The sequence below is a fragment of the Papilio machaon genome, chromosome 11 (genome assembly GCF_912999745.1).
Source record: "Papilio machaon chromosome 11, ilPapMach1.1, whole genome shotgun sequence".
Classification (NCBI taxonomy): Eukaryota; Metazoa; Arthropoda; class Insecta; order Lepidoptera; family Papilionidae; genus Papilio; species Papilio machaon.
Window position 1 is genome coordinate 2,345,415 of NC_059996.1, and position 17,338 is coordinate 2,362,752.

Genomic DNA, 17,338 nt, shown 5'->3' on the forward strand with positions numbered 1-17,338 from the left:
TGACGAAACTTCGCAAAGTACATGGCATTTATCTTGCTATCTATTAATAATGTAAGTGAATCTAATAATCAAATGTTCACACACCTCTTGGATCCGGTATATCACATGCACCTATTTATTTGGACAAGGGAGTTGCGTAAGAGCATGTGCTACACTTACGTACCGCGCGCGCGCGACGCTATCCGTGACGTAATGGCGGGCCCTCTTGCAAACAATCAAAGTTTTTTGCACCCTTTATCACGGGAGCGCCCGCCGGCTACATAAAAGCCGTGGAAATACGTTCAGGACACACATTACAAGTAAAGCGGCCAACTGAACATATTCGTGCCCGCAACGCAACTCGCGGTAGCCGATTAAAAACTTTTTTTATCTATGCATTTCTAATTCTGCGCGGGAATTCGAAATTTCAATTTCAGTTACGAATAGAAAACTGCAAATGTGATTTAACAAAGCGACCTAATTTTTACTGTCGTGTCGTGCCAGTGACAATTTTAAGTGACCAGTGACTATTGATACCAAAGTTATTTAATCTGTGATATATTTATAAAATGTTCAAGATGTCTGACAGCTACACATTTTGTACTGCTTGCAACTTTAGAAAATACGGATCTATGTCGCCAAGATACGGTATGTTCTTACATTCTTAATTTAAACTTAATTCTGTTATTTCATAAATAATAATGAAATCATTAATATTGATCATCTAAAGTAATATATTAAACTAGCTTTTACCCGCGACTCCGTCCGCGCGGAATAAAAAAATAAAAAACAGGGTAAACATTATCCTATGTCCGTTTCCTGGTTCTAAGCTACCTGCCCACCAATTTTCAGTCAAATTGATTCAGCCGTTCTTGAGTTATAAATAGTGTAACTAACACGACTTTCTTTTATATATATAGATATGGTAAATTAACTTTTTAAACCTTTTTGTCTATGTGTAGTTTAATTTTGACTGTAAAATACAGATTTAAATGTAAATACTTATTTATTATTTCTTATATAACGTGTGCTTAGAAAACTACTATAAATAAACATTCTAATGACAATGTCACATTATTGAAAATGACTAGAAACTTAACGCCGAACTAACCGCATAACAAAACATTCTAGTTTGGTAAATTTCAAAAGCAAAGATTAAAAATAGACCATACATTTATTTGACATACTGATAAATCTTTCTACAACTGTCTATGAAACAGTCTAGTCTATGGCACGAAAAGAGGTTAAGGGTATGCGTGAAGAATAAGCTTTAGAATACGCACAGTTCAGGTGTGATTTATATTGCGGCTCACAAACAATGCTATTTTACATATTGGCAACCCCGAAGCGGTCGCGGAAGCCGGCCTCAAGTTTACGGTAAACTTAAATTAGCCGCTAAAGCGATGTACACAAACACGTTTCAATATTACGTGTGAAATAATTACCAACTAGTTTTTCATCGTTTCTAAACATTAAATCAATAGACAAACAAAATAAATTTACATCCAATTTGTCAACATTCTTACATCTTGACCTTACATAGACCGTAATTGTTTATTGATTTTGAGGTTAATAAAATTTTAGTTGAAAATAATACTATATTGAAATCCAATAGCTGAAGAATTTTCCTCCCTCAACATTATGCAGCTTATATTAAAAAAAATCTCAGATAAAAATCCTTTATTTTATTCAGGAGATAAAATATTTCTACAATTTAATGTACTCGCATATAATAAATACTTAATTAATACGTTTTATGATACACAGTTTGTTCAGAAATAATTTTCACATTATGTGGTTAAATATAAATAGAAGGATCCTAGCCGTGTCCATGTTTTTTTTCACTTCGTTATGATGACGAATCGGCGAATCTCTAGCAGACAGTCGCGTGACTAATCGCGAAATAAACGCCACCCGACACCGTTCTTGTAGGCTTTCCGTATATTTTCTGAAAATTTGGGAAATCCGTGACTCAGCCGATGAGACAACCGATTTTCCACATGAAGGTATTATTACCTTCGGAATAATTGCATCTAATTTAAGTAATCCACATCGCGAAATGGTCCCTGCACTTCAATTACGATGTTTATCAAAGATTTAAAAATATAAAACTTTATAAAGGGAATCAAATACGATTTTTCCAATGTAAAACTGAGCAACGCTTAATCTTTTGTTTTTAATTTTATAGCAGCAAATAATTCTAAAAAATAACTATTCAACAGTTATTTCTCCGTAAAATATTTTTATTTGCAAAAAAAATTTGACATAAATTAAAAACAAAAATGCTATATCTTAAGCGAATCAAATTAACAACCAATAATTGATTGTTTAAAATAATAAAACAAAATTAGCCATTAACGAAATACTTTCCAGCATTCACACATTAAAATTCAGAACACAATACGTATTTGAAATAAAAAGACGCGATCCTTTTGAAGTTGGAACAATCAAGGACCGGAAAAGGCTCTACTTAAACTAATTACAAACTCATTTTCACATAAAAAAACAACTAATTGACGAAAGCTGTGTCATCGTGTCACAAGAGACGGACTGTGTTGGGAATCTCCTTCGTTTATTGCCACCGCAAAAAATATACCTCTGTATCATTATTAATCGATTTGGTACATCGCGGTATTTGCTACTACTGTATTTCTCATTTATAGAAACTTCTTTGGATCTAAACTCTTTTGTATATTAAATGAATTGTTATAAAAAAAAAATATTTTAAATAATTGTTTAAATAGAAAATATTACGCACGCGAGCTTATAACTGGCTAATTTTGTTATCTATTACAATCCTATTAAAATATATATATTTTAAATTGTTTAAACTTTCGTGAGACATCATAATTAATTAATTAAGAAACGGCTTAACTCACGTTAGGTTAGTGCGAGACGCGACGCGACCGCGAAGTCTTCGGATTAAACACTCGCCCTGAAGATGGACCCCCGATGGGTTCGAAACTAGTCGGTGCCGTCACCGGACGATCAAACGTGAGTTAAGCCGTTTCTTAATTAATTAATTATATATATTTTCAAATATTAATCTTACCAATATTATAAATGCGAATGTTTAGATTGATGGATGGATGGATGGTTGCTTGAAGGTATCTCCGGAACAGCTCAACTGAACTTGATTAAATTTGGCACTGTAGAATATAGTCAGGAAGAACATATAGGCTAATTATTTAGTTTTTATTTAATTCCGCGCAGAAGGAGTTGCGGGCGACAGCCAATAAGGAAATAAAATTAAAAATAAAGTGATGAATCATAAATATTCTGATAACTTTATCAATTGGTGAATATTGAATGCTATCTTTATCAATACCACTTTACCCAGTGTCAATCATCGCCGCATATTTCCTTGCTATAACAAGTAAATAAATATAAAATGTATTTTTGCATATTGAAATATAAATAATGGAATGGCTATTAAAAATATAAACAAAATTCTCTTTCGTCTTACATTAAAAGCACAGGTGCTTCGTCTTTAATCGATATTAAAAACATGTCAATTTTAAAATACGCGCAAGGTTGTCCTACTTTTGGCCGTTACATATTGCAAATGCAACTTTTCGTGTTACTAATCGGCTCGTTACGATTCTGTATTGACAATAGTAATAAGCACCCGAGTACAATGACATCGCCTTGTTAACCACGAGACAAAAAACGTGTCAATGCAAATAATACTGGAGCAGTCAGTTACAGAGCAGTAGTAGGAGCCATAGAATAAAATGTTACCTGGAAACACTCTGTTTTAACGACCAGTACGCGAAACAATATCTTGTAACTTTTCTAATCTGTGGTCGCAAAAGTTTGTTAAAAGTTGTCGTTCCACATTTGTAGGCACATAGGTGAATATGAGATATAATCTCTTCGCAGCCAAGTGAGTGTCTTTCCCATGCTTTGGGTGTATTTTTTAATACATTTAGTTTGCTTTCGTGTTTAGTCGTTGGTTTTATTTTCGCGTCCTGTCCGATGTTTGTTCACGACAACTAACTTGAACCGTAAAAAAGAAAACGGAAGTTACGTTTAATGTTCCAAGTATTTTTGTATTGTTTTCTTTTTATAACAATAAATAAACGTAACTAACTATTGCGTTTTAGTCAGACAACAAAAAAATCTATCACAACTTTAAATTAAATTAAGAGAAAGTTATGACCAATGCTTTAAACTGTGTCCAAGCGCATAAGATCCTGAGTTGAGAATTAGTAACAAAAAAAAAAAATCGCATAAGTAACAAAAAAGATTGGCTCTCATGGCGAGTGTCATTGACAAGTGACATATTACTACCGGTTTATAAATGTGTTATCATTAATAATCTATGATCAGTGATATGTCGCGGACGCGTGCCGTGGTGACCAACGGCCGATAAAAACTCACTTTAGGATAGACTCATCGATGAATCAGCAGAGAACGCGAACCGAATAATTGCTCACTTGCACAAGATTTGGAAAGTGAATGGCACGGAGCTGTATTAATTAGGAAATATTGTCAACATAATTAAACGAAACATTCATTTAAAAAAAAAATATTTTTTTTTTTATCCTATAGTAAATTATAATGTGTTTCCTAAAAAATTATGATAATTATGCAAGACTATATCAAATTGTGAAATAATCTATCAATGAAGGTATTTTTTTGATAGAAATAGTAAAACGGAACTGAATTTAGGATGCCTTTTGGCTTTCCATTACAGTTCTGAAATTTTACCCTTGGTTTCCAACGAACTTTCTTTTTACGTATCCTTATAATATTTATCTACAGTAGTGGCAATTCTTAAATTAAAAGTGTAACACTAAAAAAAAATATTTAGGTCGAAGGACTTCTCCGCAAGGGTTGGAGTTCGCTTTCTGCAGCGGGTAAAGGTTTTGGCGTAGTATTTGACCGGCTATTTCATGTACCGCGCGGCATTTCGGCGTTCATTCAACGATCGGAGAGTGCCCGCGCGCCGGTCTCGCACTAGCTCCCCGACGCACGCCGCCGGTACACGCGATCCGAATGTCACATCACTAGTGATCCCTTGTCAAAAATATCCCAGTGTTTTTTTATTGATATAAGGCGCGAGTGTTTTCAGCCAGTGTTTTTAATATCGATTTTTATTCGCTTTCGACGTTTTAACGTAATCGGAATTAAATTGTTGCATGAATATGGACTTGTCCGAAGGAGCTACATCAATGCCTTGTTCATGGATGTCTTGTTAACTGGTGTGTGTTGTTTATTTTTAAATATTTTTAAGTGTTTGATGTAAGTACATCATCACAAAGTGTGGGTACAACCAAATTTATTTTTGATAATATTTGAAGTTAAATTGCGCCTTTTTATTTCAGAAAATACTGCAATAAAATTATTGTAATTAGATTAAAAATATATTAAATGGTATGAATATTCCTTTGGATAAAATAAATAAACAAATAGATAAAATATGATGTGGATCAATTAAAAATAAAAAATATGACAGAGAAAGTTCCATATTATAATATCCTAATTAAATTTATAACTTGCATAACAAAAATATTTCCGATGTATAAATTAACTTTAATAGTTAAGTATTAACTATATCCAAGTACAATTCTAAAACTGGAAGTTGGCAACAAATAAAGAATTTGACATAACTTAGAGAGCGGATCGTGTGGGAATGAACAACATTCGATTGGCGGCATTTCATCAAAGGGATTTTTCGCTGAAAACAATACTGCGATGTTATCCGATACCGACATCATGTTACCCAATAAGATTCTACCGAATTAGTGTGGTTCTTTTTTTTTATATACTGCGATTAGTCAAATTAAATAAAGAACTATTTCCATTATCATTCAGTTATTAAGATCCCATCAGCTGAACATTGGTACGACGCGTCTTAGCCCTGGCTCAGGTAGACTAAGTCCCTGGTCACGTTTTTAGTCCTTCTTGGTCTACAATATAACTTATAAATATAACTTTAGATATGAGTTTAAATATTTTTATCGCTGTTTATACCCTAACAAAACCTAGATGGTACTTCATATAAACAATTCTTTATCATTTAATTTTATATTTAACCATTTCTTACCAATTTTAAATTTCTTTAGTAGCAAATTTCTCTTTTTAACGTCATAAATGATAAGCGTAGAAAAGTGTGAATTATCATCACAATAGATATTTAACTGCCAGTTAAAGTATCCGGTTAACATTGACGTCATTGTATTAAACAGAAAATAACAAATGACAGTTGTTACTTTTTTTATTGTTATTTTTAAATGCTTTCCGAGGCGTATCAGTCGTCATAGTTACCTTTCCGCGCTCTTAGCTGGGAAATCCCAGTAACAAATCACGTAATGTACACGAACCTTGTAGTTTTCGTGGTATAACGCATGTCAGCATTGTTTAATACTAACAATGCGTTTCCATATAAATATTAATTTACTATGAACAAGGATCACAGAATAAATAACAGCAGTACATCAACGGCGTTTGTAATGCAGTACGCCAATTTTCGCGCGCAATCTAGTGTAGTCTGTGTAAACTTCCTTTAGTTTACTTAACACGTATAAAATTGTCAACGACACGGATTGACCTAATGATTCAGTGACCATAGACACACTTATCCTTATCTAAAGTGACATAAACAAGGTATTGGCGCACCCGTCAAATAATTCATTTTTTATGTCATTTTTCCACAACATTTAATTAGATCATGTCGACAATTTTTCTTTTTCAATTTGTTTTATTATAAGTTAAAAACTTCTTACTACTGCTTAAATTAAGGATAACATTTTCCCCCTCAGAAAAGGATTAAGTAAAATAACATGAATTTTCTTGTGGTCTGTAAACTTTACCTTTAATTAAAACTTCCATTCCTTTTAATCGTGAAATTTATGGAAATAAACTTAATATAATTTTCGGTAATAAATACCTAATTATAAAATCTTAAAATTTTATATCTTTCACCGTATATTTTTAATACAGATAAAAGTTCGACAAACCAATAAATAAATCAACATAGTCGATTTCTTAAATTCAAAGTTATGATGCTGTAAACGTCCATAACTTTATGTCCTTTACAATTCGTAGCAAATAAAACGTCAAGCTGTATGAAAGGGTAACTTTCTACGTTTTAGCACTCGCCGGACAAAGCCGAACGTTTCAAAGTGTATGGTATTTCTTTAAAAGTTCAAAAAGCTACACAACGGAGAATTGCTAGACACGTCGGGACATAAAACATATTTTATTGCCGATGCAAAACGTCAGAATAAACGACAAACATCGGACACAACAGTATAAAGAAAGAAATATAAATTGTTTAGTTAATTTCCCATTTTACAAGAAACAATGTATAATATAAGATGCGAGCAGAAATTGATTAAAAAAAATCACGTGCGAGGTCCAACCCGGGGCAAAATGGTCGCGGGAAAGTGCCCAGCGTTGGAGATTGTACGAGAACTTTATGTACACAGCATGCGCGTAGAAATGCGCGTACGATAATCACGGACCTTATTATTTTTTATGTGACTCCTCAGAATACGAGCCGCTGAGAACGCAAGCCAAGCGAAAGAAATATCACAAACTTATTTAAATGCATAATTGAAAAGTCACAAACACTATGCGCATCTATGTATGATGACAGACAATTTTTTTTTTATGAAGCTATTTAATTACCTTCATTCACTCATGTTAAACAAATCTTGTCTTAGTTTCAATTAAACGCATTTAGTAATTAATACAATCAGTAAGCATTACTTAATCTACATTTTTTATTGTTACAGGTTTTCCCCAAAGGCTTTTGGTAGCTCTATCGGTATTAGTAATATTAGTTATGTTCGTGATGCCAGCTGAAACGCGATCGATTGAACACAAGAGGCGGCATCAAAGAAGGCAGCCGGAAGCAATGGCACAACTAACCAAAGACATGCGAGCGACGAGGCATCCAAGCGTCGAACTATACAAGAACGCTACTAGAAAGATTATGAGGAAGTTAAAAAATACGAGAAGATTTTTCAATCAAGAAAGAAAAGAATTAAACGAATCGAAAGAATACAGAGATGGGATGCCGGATTGGTTGCCGGCTGTTAACTTCGTCGATATACATTTCCACGATTATAAGTCATCGAGAAAATTTGGCGGATCGATTTGGGAGAAAAAGGTAATTTTCTTTTCCATTTCAATTAATGTCGTCGTCGCGATTTCACTGTTAAAAAACACATTGAAACAACAAGTATTTTAACTGATTGATAGTTTTACATTACAAAAATTAAAACCTTAGTCTATCGTTCTGCTACCGAGTAAACGTTTTTAATTCAAATCTCTTTAATGTAATTTATTAAAGCACGAAGTATATTCGAAGCTTTAGAAGACAGTTTAATTACCGCGTCTGATCTCTCGTCTGTACGTTGTGTTCGTCCGCCCCTCGCACTTTTTGCTTCCCGTTCAGCGTTTTTACATTATTTCAAAAATTTCTTTTTACTTTTATTTATGACAAAGGATCCGCGTACATTAGCCCTCGAGGCCGCGCCGTTGCCACGTAAATGAGGTACCGACGAGCCAAATTACACGCGTCCCGTACTTTGTATCGATTTTATTTACTTCAAGTTGTACTTAAGGGCAATAACTAGGAGTGTAAACCCCTAATTTCGCAACGACGATTTTCGTTTTGAAATAAAAATTAATAATATCATCGATTTTAATGTTCGTAATTTGTTAATTCCAGTTTTTAGCTCGTTTCAGTTGGTATACGATAATGACTTAATTTGAGACACAGATAACAAACCTTTATTATTTATTTAACGAAAAAATACTCCTATCAGTATGAATTATTATTTTCTTGGCATGTCTTCATGTCGTAATAAGATCTAAACTTGTATAAACTTTAGTTATTAATCATTGCTTATCTTAAATTCAAAATGAATAAATTGAAAGGTTCATAGACATATATAAAGTCAAAGCTTTTGTTCCGTCTCAGTGGGAGCGAGCTAACCGAGATACGAGTTAAATGTTTCGCGGAAATTTGCATAGATGGACACCGACTGATCCTTGTGCGCACGCGAGCTTCATGAATATACATATTTATACAAAACGTTTGAAGCAACTTCGAACAGTATAAATACTTACACTTAAATAGAATATAAACAATGTAATATTGTTCATCGTAACGCGCTAAATGCATTTTAATAAGTTACCATCGATTGTTAAAATTTGTTGATTTTTCTTACCACCTCCGCACACGAAAATATAAAATACACAACGGTATTGTAACGGACGTTCAAAAGCTTTCATTATTTACCAAACACACATCTGGACCGAGACTATTAAATATTCATATTGGACACCCACTAATTAGTACACAAAAGTTAATGCTGCGCGAGACAATAAGTGTGTAGACTTTCAAAGTGTCCGATATCCTTACACACGGGGCGACGGTGTCTATGTGGCATGCCATCGACAATTTTATCTCCTAACACATCCATGCCGAGTTCACCAGTATCTACATTGATGGATATTGAATATAATTAGTCTACGTCGCGACAGTTCGTCGTTGCATGGTCGCTTAAGATATTTAAATATTTGACATTGGGCCAAGGAAAGCGTTAGAATTCAAGTGATCTCAGCTTCGTTCGACTCTTAGTTGACTTACGAACAATTTAAAAATTAAATACTGGTCAAATGAGACGTTAAAACTGAACGCTAAAGATTAGTGTGGATGTGTCTTGTCGTAAACATTGACTTTTATTTACATTATCGCTTTTGCAGTTTTGTCATTCTATCTAATTTGGTGCAACGTTGTGAGGTTAAAAGAAATATGTAGCATTTAGCTGGTACTTGCGGAGTATCGTAAGCAAAAAAGGATTGGCTTTCAGTGTGAAAATAAAGGGCGGTTATTCCACAATAGTTAGCGCGGCCGCTTTCTCGGTGACACGAGTGGGTTTAAGCGGTCACTCGGAGCGCATTAGTGTTTGCTCAGTATTTACGATTTAACAAAACAACACGAAATGTTAAAAACACATTATTTGCTCGAGTGCGACGAATGTGAACTTACGATTCCGACGGAGAGTTGCATTTGTCTGCGACACGTTTCGCAGGTTAAGCCCGTCTCTTAAGGCGAATGTACGGCTCATTGTCGGGTTTTCAGCTTGAATACTTCACCATATTTGTTCACAAGCCCCGACGCTTTTATTATCGTCGGACTCGGCGATTTCTTGGGCGAAGCTCCTCCACAATGGCGATGGAGCGCCGGAGGACGACGTACTATACTTTTATGAACCGTAAAACGTTAACGATTGATTTTAGAAGCGATTGTTTACTAGCGAAGTGTTGTGTGAAGTTAAAATTATAGCAAAGTCGAGGCGTTACACATATTTTATTAATATATGACTCAGTAACACGTCATACATTACGTTATACATGTCATATGAATGAATTTAATGAACGATTACGTCGGACGTTCCTTAATGAGTTTCAGGAACAATGAGTATGCAAACTATGTGACAATGTAATCTTAATTTTTCCTAGAGCGTGCGTCACCATACGAATTAAATAATTAACTGACGCGAACTATTTCTCGTTAGTCAGTCGAATATAATAACAAATTACCAGCGGTTTGTTACCTTACTAATATTATAAATGCGAATGTTTGGATGGGTGGATATTTGTTAAAAGGTACCCCGAAACGGTTGCATGGATCTCTCTGAAATTTAGCATAGATGTAGAACATAGCCTGCAAGAACAAATAGACTACTGATTAAGTTTTTTTTATTTCCGCGAGGACAGAGTCGTGGACGATTTAGGTAACTAATATGTTATGAAATACCACTGCAATAACTTGTTTAATATCAATAAATATATTTCATCAAACAAGCATAATGTGCTTAATAACATTGTTACATAGCAATGCTAATTGTGATACATAAATGAAAATTATCAAAGACCTTAATAAAAGTTATACCAAATACAATAATTTTGTAACAAGGTAATAATCTCATTGCAGAAACAATTAACTTTATTTCCTTATTATAAAGTTAAAATAACAACATAATCAAAAGGTAAATTTGACAAGGAAACTTCTAGGGTATTCTATATTCTGATTTATTACGTTGATTTATATACGTGTATCAATTGATGCAGTGAAATAATACGAACATAAACTAATTGGTGCTAACATGAATATAATAAAATAGGAATAAAATAAAAGTATCAAAAAACAATATAATGAAAATGTACTTTAATATGTAAGAGAACCATCCATCTTTAACAGGAATATTAAAAACAATATTTTAATTCAACTGCATATTTATCTTACAGTTCGATCTGGCAACATCGTAACAAAATCTCAACCTTTACTAACATAATAAAGGTATCATTACACGCAAATATTTGCTCCGTCACAAGACATTTATTTTTAAAAGGCAATAATAAGAGATCTGTTACAGGCGCGGAGGCAAACCGGCTGGTTTGGTATTCATATTTACGTTTCGCGTTGTATCCATCATTGTTATAGAACTAAGAGTCGAGCCCACTGCAGCTCGTATTGTCATAGGACCGATAATTAATTTACTTATACGATTATATGGTTATTTTAATAATTTAGTACCTTAAGTTCAAAGTGTCAAGGTACATTATTGTAAATTCGAAAAATAAATTGTATCTGATGGTATTTCTTATATGTTAAATCATTTAAGAATATTAGTAGTAACATCTTTAGTGTTTGTGTAATATTTATTTATACATTTAATAAAACATTCAAGCTTCAAAGTTCACAATTTTTTATTAGTTGAATGCAAAATATGGCCATATATAGTACTTTTCAAATTACTATCTCTCACCCGCGACTCCATCCGCTCGGAATTTAAAAAACGTATTAAGTAGCTTAAGTGTTCTTCCAGACTATGTTCTACACCTGTGCCAAATTTCATCAAGATCAGATGAATCGTTCCGAAGATACCTTCAAACAAACATCTGTATCTGTCCATCTAAACTTTCGCATTTATAATATTAGTAGGATTCCGAATTACAAACGACTTTTGTTCTTAAAGTAAAGCTGCACATAATAGCATTTAGCAAAAGTTTGACGTCGACTACAGTTTACAGTTAAATTTTACAGTTTAAGAAATAACATATTAAGTCTACACTTTTATTCTACTTAATCTATATAAACTATGATCTGAATATACAACATTTCCTAGTTACGTTTAACTTTATTAGGTAATTCATACCAACCATATAAATAAAAAGTAAAAGCAAATCCGGTGTAAATTTTATAAACTGGAATATAAGCATACTATAAAAGCTTAAAAGTGAATTGAACCTTATATCTAACTATGTAATGAGAGCAGACCGGCGCGAGAGCACACAAAGGCACCACCTTAGTTATAACCCGCCGCAATCACGCGCCGCGCACCTTAAGTGGCCACTAAAACTTAAATAGGTGCAAAATTAAAAACAAAACGAGCATTGAACGTGACGAAAGAGACGATAAAGATCCATCCGGACAGTGAACTCAATCTAAATTAAATTATTACTTTCTTTATTGATATAACTGACATGAGAACTGTTAAATACCGACAAGTATTTAACTATACCGACAACCGACACAATAACGACTACAAATAGATTAACTAATGTAATCCTTTCCATATACTAAATGTTACTGGCATAAACATTTTAATACTTTTAATTTAATAATAATTTTTACATTAAAAATTGATATAAACTATAAATAATGTTAAAGACATCACATGTCGATGATTTCACAACCGCAACAATATCACTTCAATACTTAATACCGATCACAAATACTCATGGTTTATAAACAACCTCGACACCAATCAGTCGCGCTCTAAACTATGCACAATATAAAGACAATATTAATTCACGCACACTTATTGAATATGCGCCAAGTCGCGCTAAGTTCACGGCTGATAAAGCTCTCCTAAAGACAACTTTACACTCACTGTCATTAAAAATAACTCGATTAGAAAATTAATTTCAAGATACATTAACGACTCAATAATTCTGATATTAGCAAGTTATTTAATGTTACATAAATTAAAAAAAATTAACGTTATCTTCTCCTTTGTTACAGTTCGCCTACCAAATGCCGAGACTCTACAAATCGTTGAAAGAATACTACGAGCTATTTAAAAAACTGCGCGACGTCGAAGTTGACTTCCCCGACGATCCGTTCAATAGTTACAAGAACGCACGACAGAAACTCATCAACGGTTCGTTGCAACGGCTTTACAGTTCCATCGCGGAGGTCACAGAGAGTATGACAGCTGTCAATATGGACACACCGAACTTTGACATCAGCAAAATGAAGCTAGAAAATTTCCCGATGAAAGTTGACGCGACACAATGTCTCAAGAATGACTACATAGTGTTCCGAGGTTATGGTAACTTACTCAACAATTGGTACTACGAATTCAGATGTCCGAGAAGTAAGAAGGTAAACAAAAGATGCGCGGCGTACGAAGATAAACTTCAAGAAAAGAGGGACAGCAGAAGACCCAAGAATAAAATGCTCTTTATGAGTTGAGTCTCAGATTACCTAACAGTGGGTTTCCATCACTGGTACACAATGTACATAAACATATTGCTATCTTTGTTTTTCTTAAATACAATATGAAATTGGCAACATGTTTTTGTTCAGATGTTTCGGCAGTGTAAAGCTCCTGTTATGTTTATTTGTAAAAAACGTACAAACGCCACTTGTGTACTTATTTATTTGTTAGTTAATTGTACAGCTCTCTGTGTAACGTGAGATATTGGATTGCTTGACGAAACATATTATGTTGATTAAGTTATGGGTACTTTCTCTGTGATATTTAGTATTCTGTAGATAATAATTGTTAATTTATTGAAAGTGCTAAGTTGTTAAGACTTGTAATAAGTTCCTTTTGTATCTCTAATGTTTCTTTCTTTCTAAAGCTTTCTATCTTAAAAATGACTTTAACAATGATATTATATGCGATTGTGATTTCTATGACTCTTTTTAATTCCTTATAATTTGCAAGGATTATTAACATTATCTAATTCTTAATCTCAATAAGTATTACTAGGAGGCGATTTATGCCATTTTAGCCAAGAAAGACTTTTAGCCTATTTATTTTAAGCTGCTTATTTATTTTATCTGTAATTATAAGAATATTTGTATCAAAATGTGCCGTTTAATTCTTATAGTACTGACGCGATGTAAATTTTTCGACATTGTTCTGTAAATGTCCGATGTGAAATTTTATAAATTCAACGGAAAAATTAAAATTTACTTATTAAAATGCGAATAAATTTTGTTATAAAACATAATATGAATTTTTATTCACTCATCTCATTCACCTATTTCTAATTTTTTGAAAAGTCCAAATATATTTCAAATTAGAAATTCGGATGCAATAAAAAAGAAAAATGTTACCTGCAGCTTTTCTCTGCGGCAACTCTGGTTACAAACTTTGTATAACCTCGATGACAGCGATGACCACTCAGCATTCACTCGATAATCAATTTATTCTGAAAGATATTACGAAGATTAATAACAATGAAAACTTTTATTTATTTTAGTTGAATATGTCAACTGAATTCTAATAGTCTGACGTTACCCGTCCAAAGTCCCCCAGTAGTAAAGGCGAAGAGGCGATAAGCGTAGGACTGTCTGAAGTATGTTATTCCGTCAATAATAAAAATTAACATCTTTTCATTTAACATGACAAGGTAGGCAAATACTGGGTAGACCCGTAAAGGTAAGGTAGGTGTTTTAACTTTCGTGAGACATAATAATAAATTAATTAAGAACGGCTTAACTGACGTAAGTTACGACCCCAAAATAGTGAGGAGTGCTGATGCCAACGTGAAAAACTTTGTTCAATTTGAAATTGAAAGATAGCTAGCGCCATCTATACCCACATCACATTAACAGAATAAAATGACGCCATAGAAATGAGTAATTTTGCTACTGGACACAAGATGGCGCTGGTGTAGTGGACACTGGTGCTTTGTTTTAGTGGACACTGGAAAGCGCTTTGGTGTAGTAGACACTAGATGGCGCTTTGGTGTAGTTATACACACATCTTCGACAGTTATTGGAAAGTTTGATAGAACTTCAAAAGGTACTTTTACTATCTAATTTCATATATTTTTTTGTTACTACTGTTTACTAATTTCATGTCATAATATATAAACAATACAAAACTTCACAAAATAAGTTCATAAAATGTATTGTATAGGAAAAAGTACAAACGCTTAAATTATAAACACGACATCTCTTGACTATTTTTATTGTTCAGGCAATTGTTGAAAAATAATCTTAAATCTTTTAATCGCGCGCCATCTATCGATAACTTTGAATTTTATATTTGGATCGAAACTTGTTGAAGCTTATTGCTAACTGGATTATTTGTGTGGAATACTCTGCCTTCAGCGGTATTAGGTCCCTTCAAGAAAAGAGCGTACTTAAAGGTCGGCAACTCATCTGCGATATTGCGGATTGGTCATTCGTCGGATCAATTTACATTAAGCAATATGAACCTCGTTTGCCCCATTCTGCCAAAAAAATTTTTTGGAGATTTCAAGAAAAACACATGCAGCTTAAAATAATATTAGACACATAAATATTCTACGGCCTTATAATGCAGTAGATGTATTTAAACGATATGTATGATTGCGATAAAGAAATTACAAAGAACCGGCCTTCGAACCGAGTTTCATGTGTGGGTTTCCGTCGACAAACTACGCTTGCATGCCTTGTTTCCAGTGGTATTAATTTATTTCATATACTGAAAATTATTATTTAGTTCTATATACTCGATATGTTGAACTAAAAAGATTAATAATTTAAGGTTAAAAACCTAAAACAAACCTTCATACTTAATGTCCAAAAATACGAACATGAGTCTCTGTCTCGTGCTTAGAGAAATCTGCTACCTCTAAAGTAATTAAAACCAAAACATACTTAGATAAAATGATTCTCTTATTTTTTTAACAGACTTACCGATTGACCGAGCATCTGTATAATTATTAACTCAATAGATCCGCCATCAATATTGATTGCTGAATCTGTTACTGAAATTGTCCTTTGAACATAGATCATAGTTTAATGATTTTAGGGTCTAACACCATTTGATCCTCTAAATTCATTTAAATTTTTATTGAGTTTTAGTGCGTTTTGATTGCCCAATAAATTAACGAAATTGTGGAAAGCAAAATAAAAGCGTTATCATCAAGGTCCTCTGAGAAAAATTACAGTTTCGTGCACGACAATAATAGTAATCGAATACACGAACATTTCAAAATTACTGACAATTTATTTAATGTATTTATAGTATTGTGATATATATATTTATGAAAACAGAAAAATTATATACTTTAGAGTTTTAAATTAGAAACAGAAAGGAAAAAGAGAAAATAATTTTCATATTTTAGTTATCACATCGCTTAATATCATTGTTTAGAACATCCTGTTACTTTATCTTACTAAATCAGCTTTTTTTCTAATCTGGAATTTTTTCTCGCTACAATATTTATAAAAGTTATAAATAAGCATTGACTTACTTTTGTTCTAAGTAGGGTTGGCGACAGGCAGGCGGCCGGCCGTAAAAACTCAAGCCAAAACTTTAAGGTTTATAAAACCTCGTGTGCCGACCTCACATGAGTGGGAAAAGACCAGGGAGATGATGATAATTAAGTATTGACTTACTAAAAAACTTTTCATTTTGGTATGTTGAATAACACATAATTTTGTCTTTTGTCCCTTGAGTTATACTTTCCGGACATCCTGTATTTAAAATGATAAAATAACCATAAGTAAAGAACTCTTTTTTAACCCTTGACTAAATATTCAAGAAACAGTAAACGCTTATTTCTACATGAAAAAAATCATTGGCCACTTATCCATGAAATCAGGTTAATAGCGTTTCTTTATGCTATTTTCAACACGGTCTGTTTAACGAACAAAAGGTTATTTGTTGGTCTAATAATAACTATATACATTATTATTATTTATTAAATTATTTATCTAAAAGTTATTACAACTGTTAATCTACTAACCCTAAACTACAATAAAAGTATTCACTCTGTACTAATCATTTTATATTAAACGAACATAGACGTGTTATTTAACATTAGAAATGGTTGTGAACCATAATAAGTTTAGACTTATTATGGTTTTTAGTCGCTTAGAAGAAAAAGATCTAAGCGCGAAGCCTGTTTTATGGCAGACATGGGGCGTATGGTTAGTCGCGCTATTGAAAAAGGATCTTAGACTGTAACCTAAAAACTCATTAGAACATCTTAAAGATTAATTTGTTTATTGCAGCATATTAATTCTAGTTGAGGCAAAATATCTAAATAAATAAGTTTTCATTATCATCTCCCTTATCCCAATCACGGGTCGGCGTAC

General features: G+C 33.0%; 1 protein-coding gene across 2 annotated transcripts; it reads left to right on the top strand.

Moving 5' to 3' along the window:
- Window positions 1-308: 308 nt before the first annotated feature.
- On the top strand, window positions 309-13,583 carry LOC106708761. 2 transcript variants are annotated; one of them, XM_014500312.2, is made up of 3 exons: window positions 309-627; window positions 7,725-8,101; window positions 13,034-13,583. In XM_014500312.2, the coding sequence occupies exons 1-3, from the start codon at window positions 549-551 to the stop codon at window positions 13,484-13,486; spliced, it is 909 nt and encodes a 302-aa protein (XP_014355798.2). In that variant the 5' UTR covers window positions 309-548; the 3' UTR covers window positions 13,487-13,583. The 2 variants fall into 2 exon arrangements, with proteins under 2 accessions (XP_014355798.2, XP_014355799.2); XM_014500313.2 differs by lacking the exon at window positions 309-627 and adding an exon at window positions 4,823-5,186.
- Window positions 13,584-17,338: the final 3,755 nt, after the last annotated feature.

Bases quoted from the DNA above. Each gene is read 5' to 3' on its own strand.
- LOC106708761 (XM_014500312.2), top strand. From the start codon at position 549: ATGTTCAAGATGTCTGACAGCTACACATTTTGTACTGCTTGCAACTTT. The intron at 628-7,724 runs GTATGTTCTTAC...TTATTGTTACAG, and splicing joins ATCTATGTCGCCAAGATACG to GTTTTCCCCAAAGGCTTTTG. The intron at 8,102-13,033 runs GTAATTTTCTTT...CCTTTGTTACAG, and splicing joins GATCGATTTGGGAGAAAAAG to TTCGCCTACCAAATGCCGAG.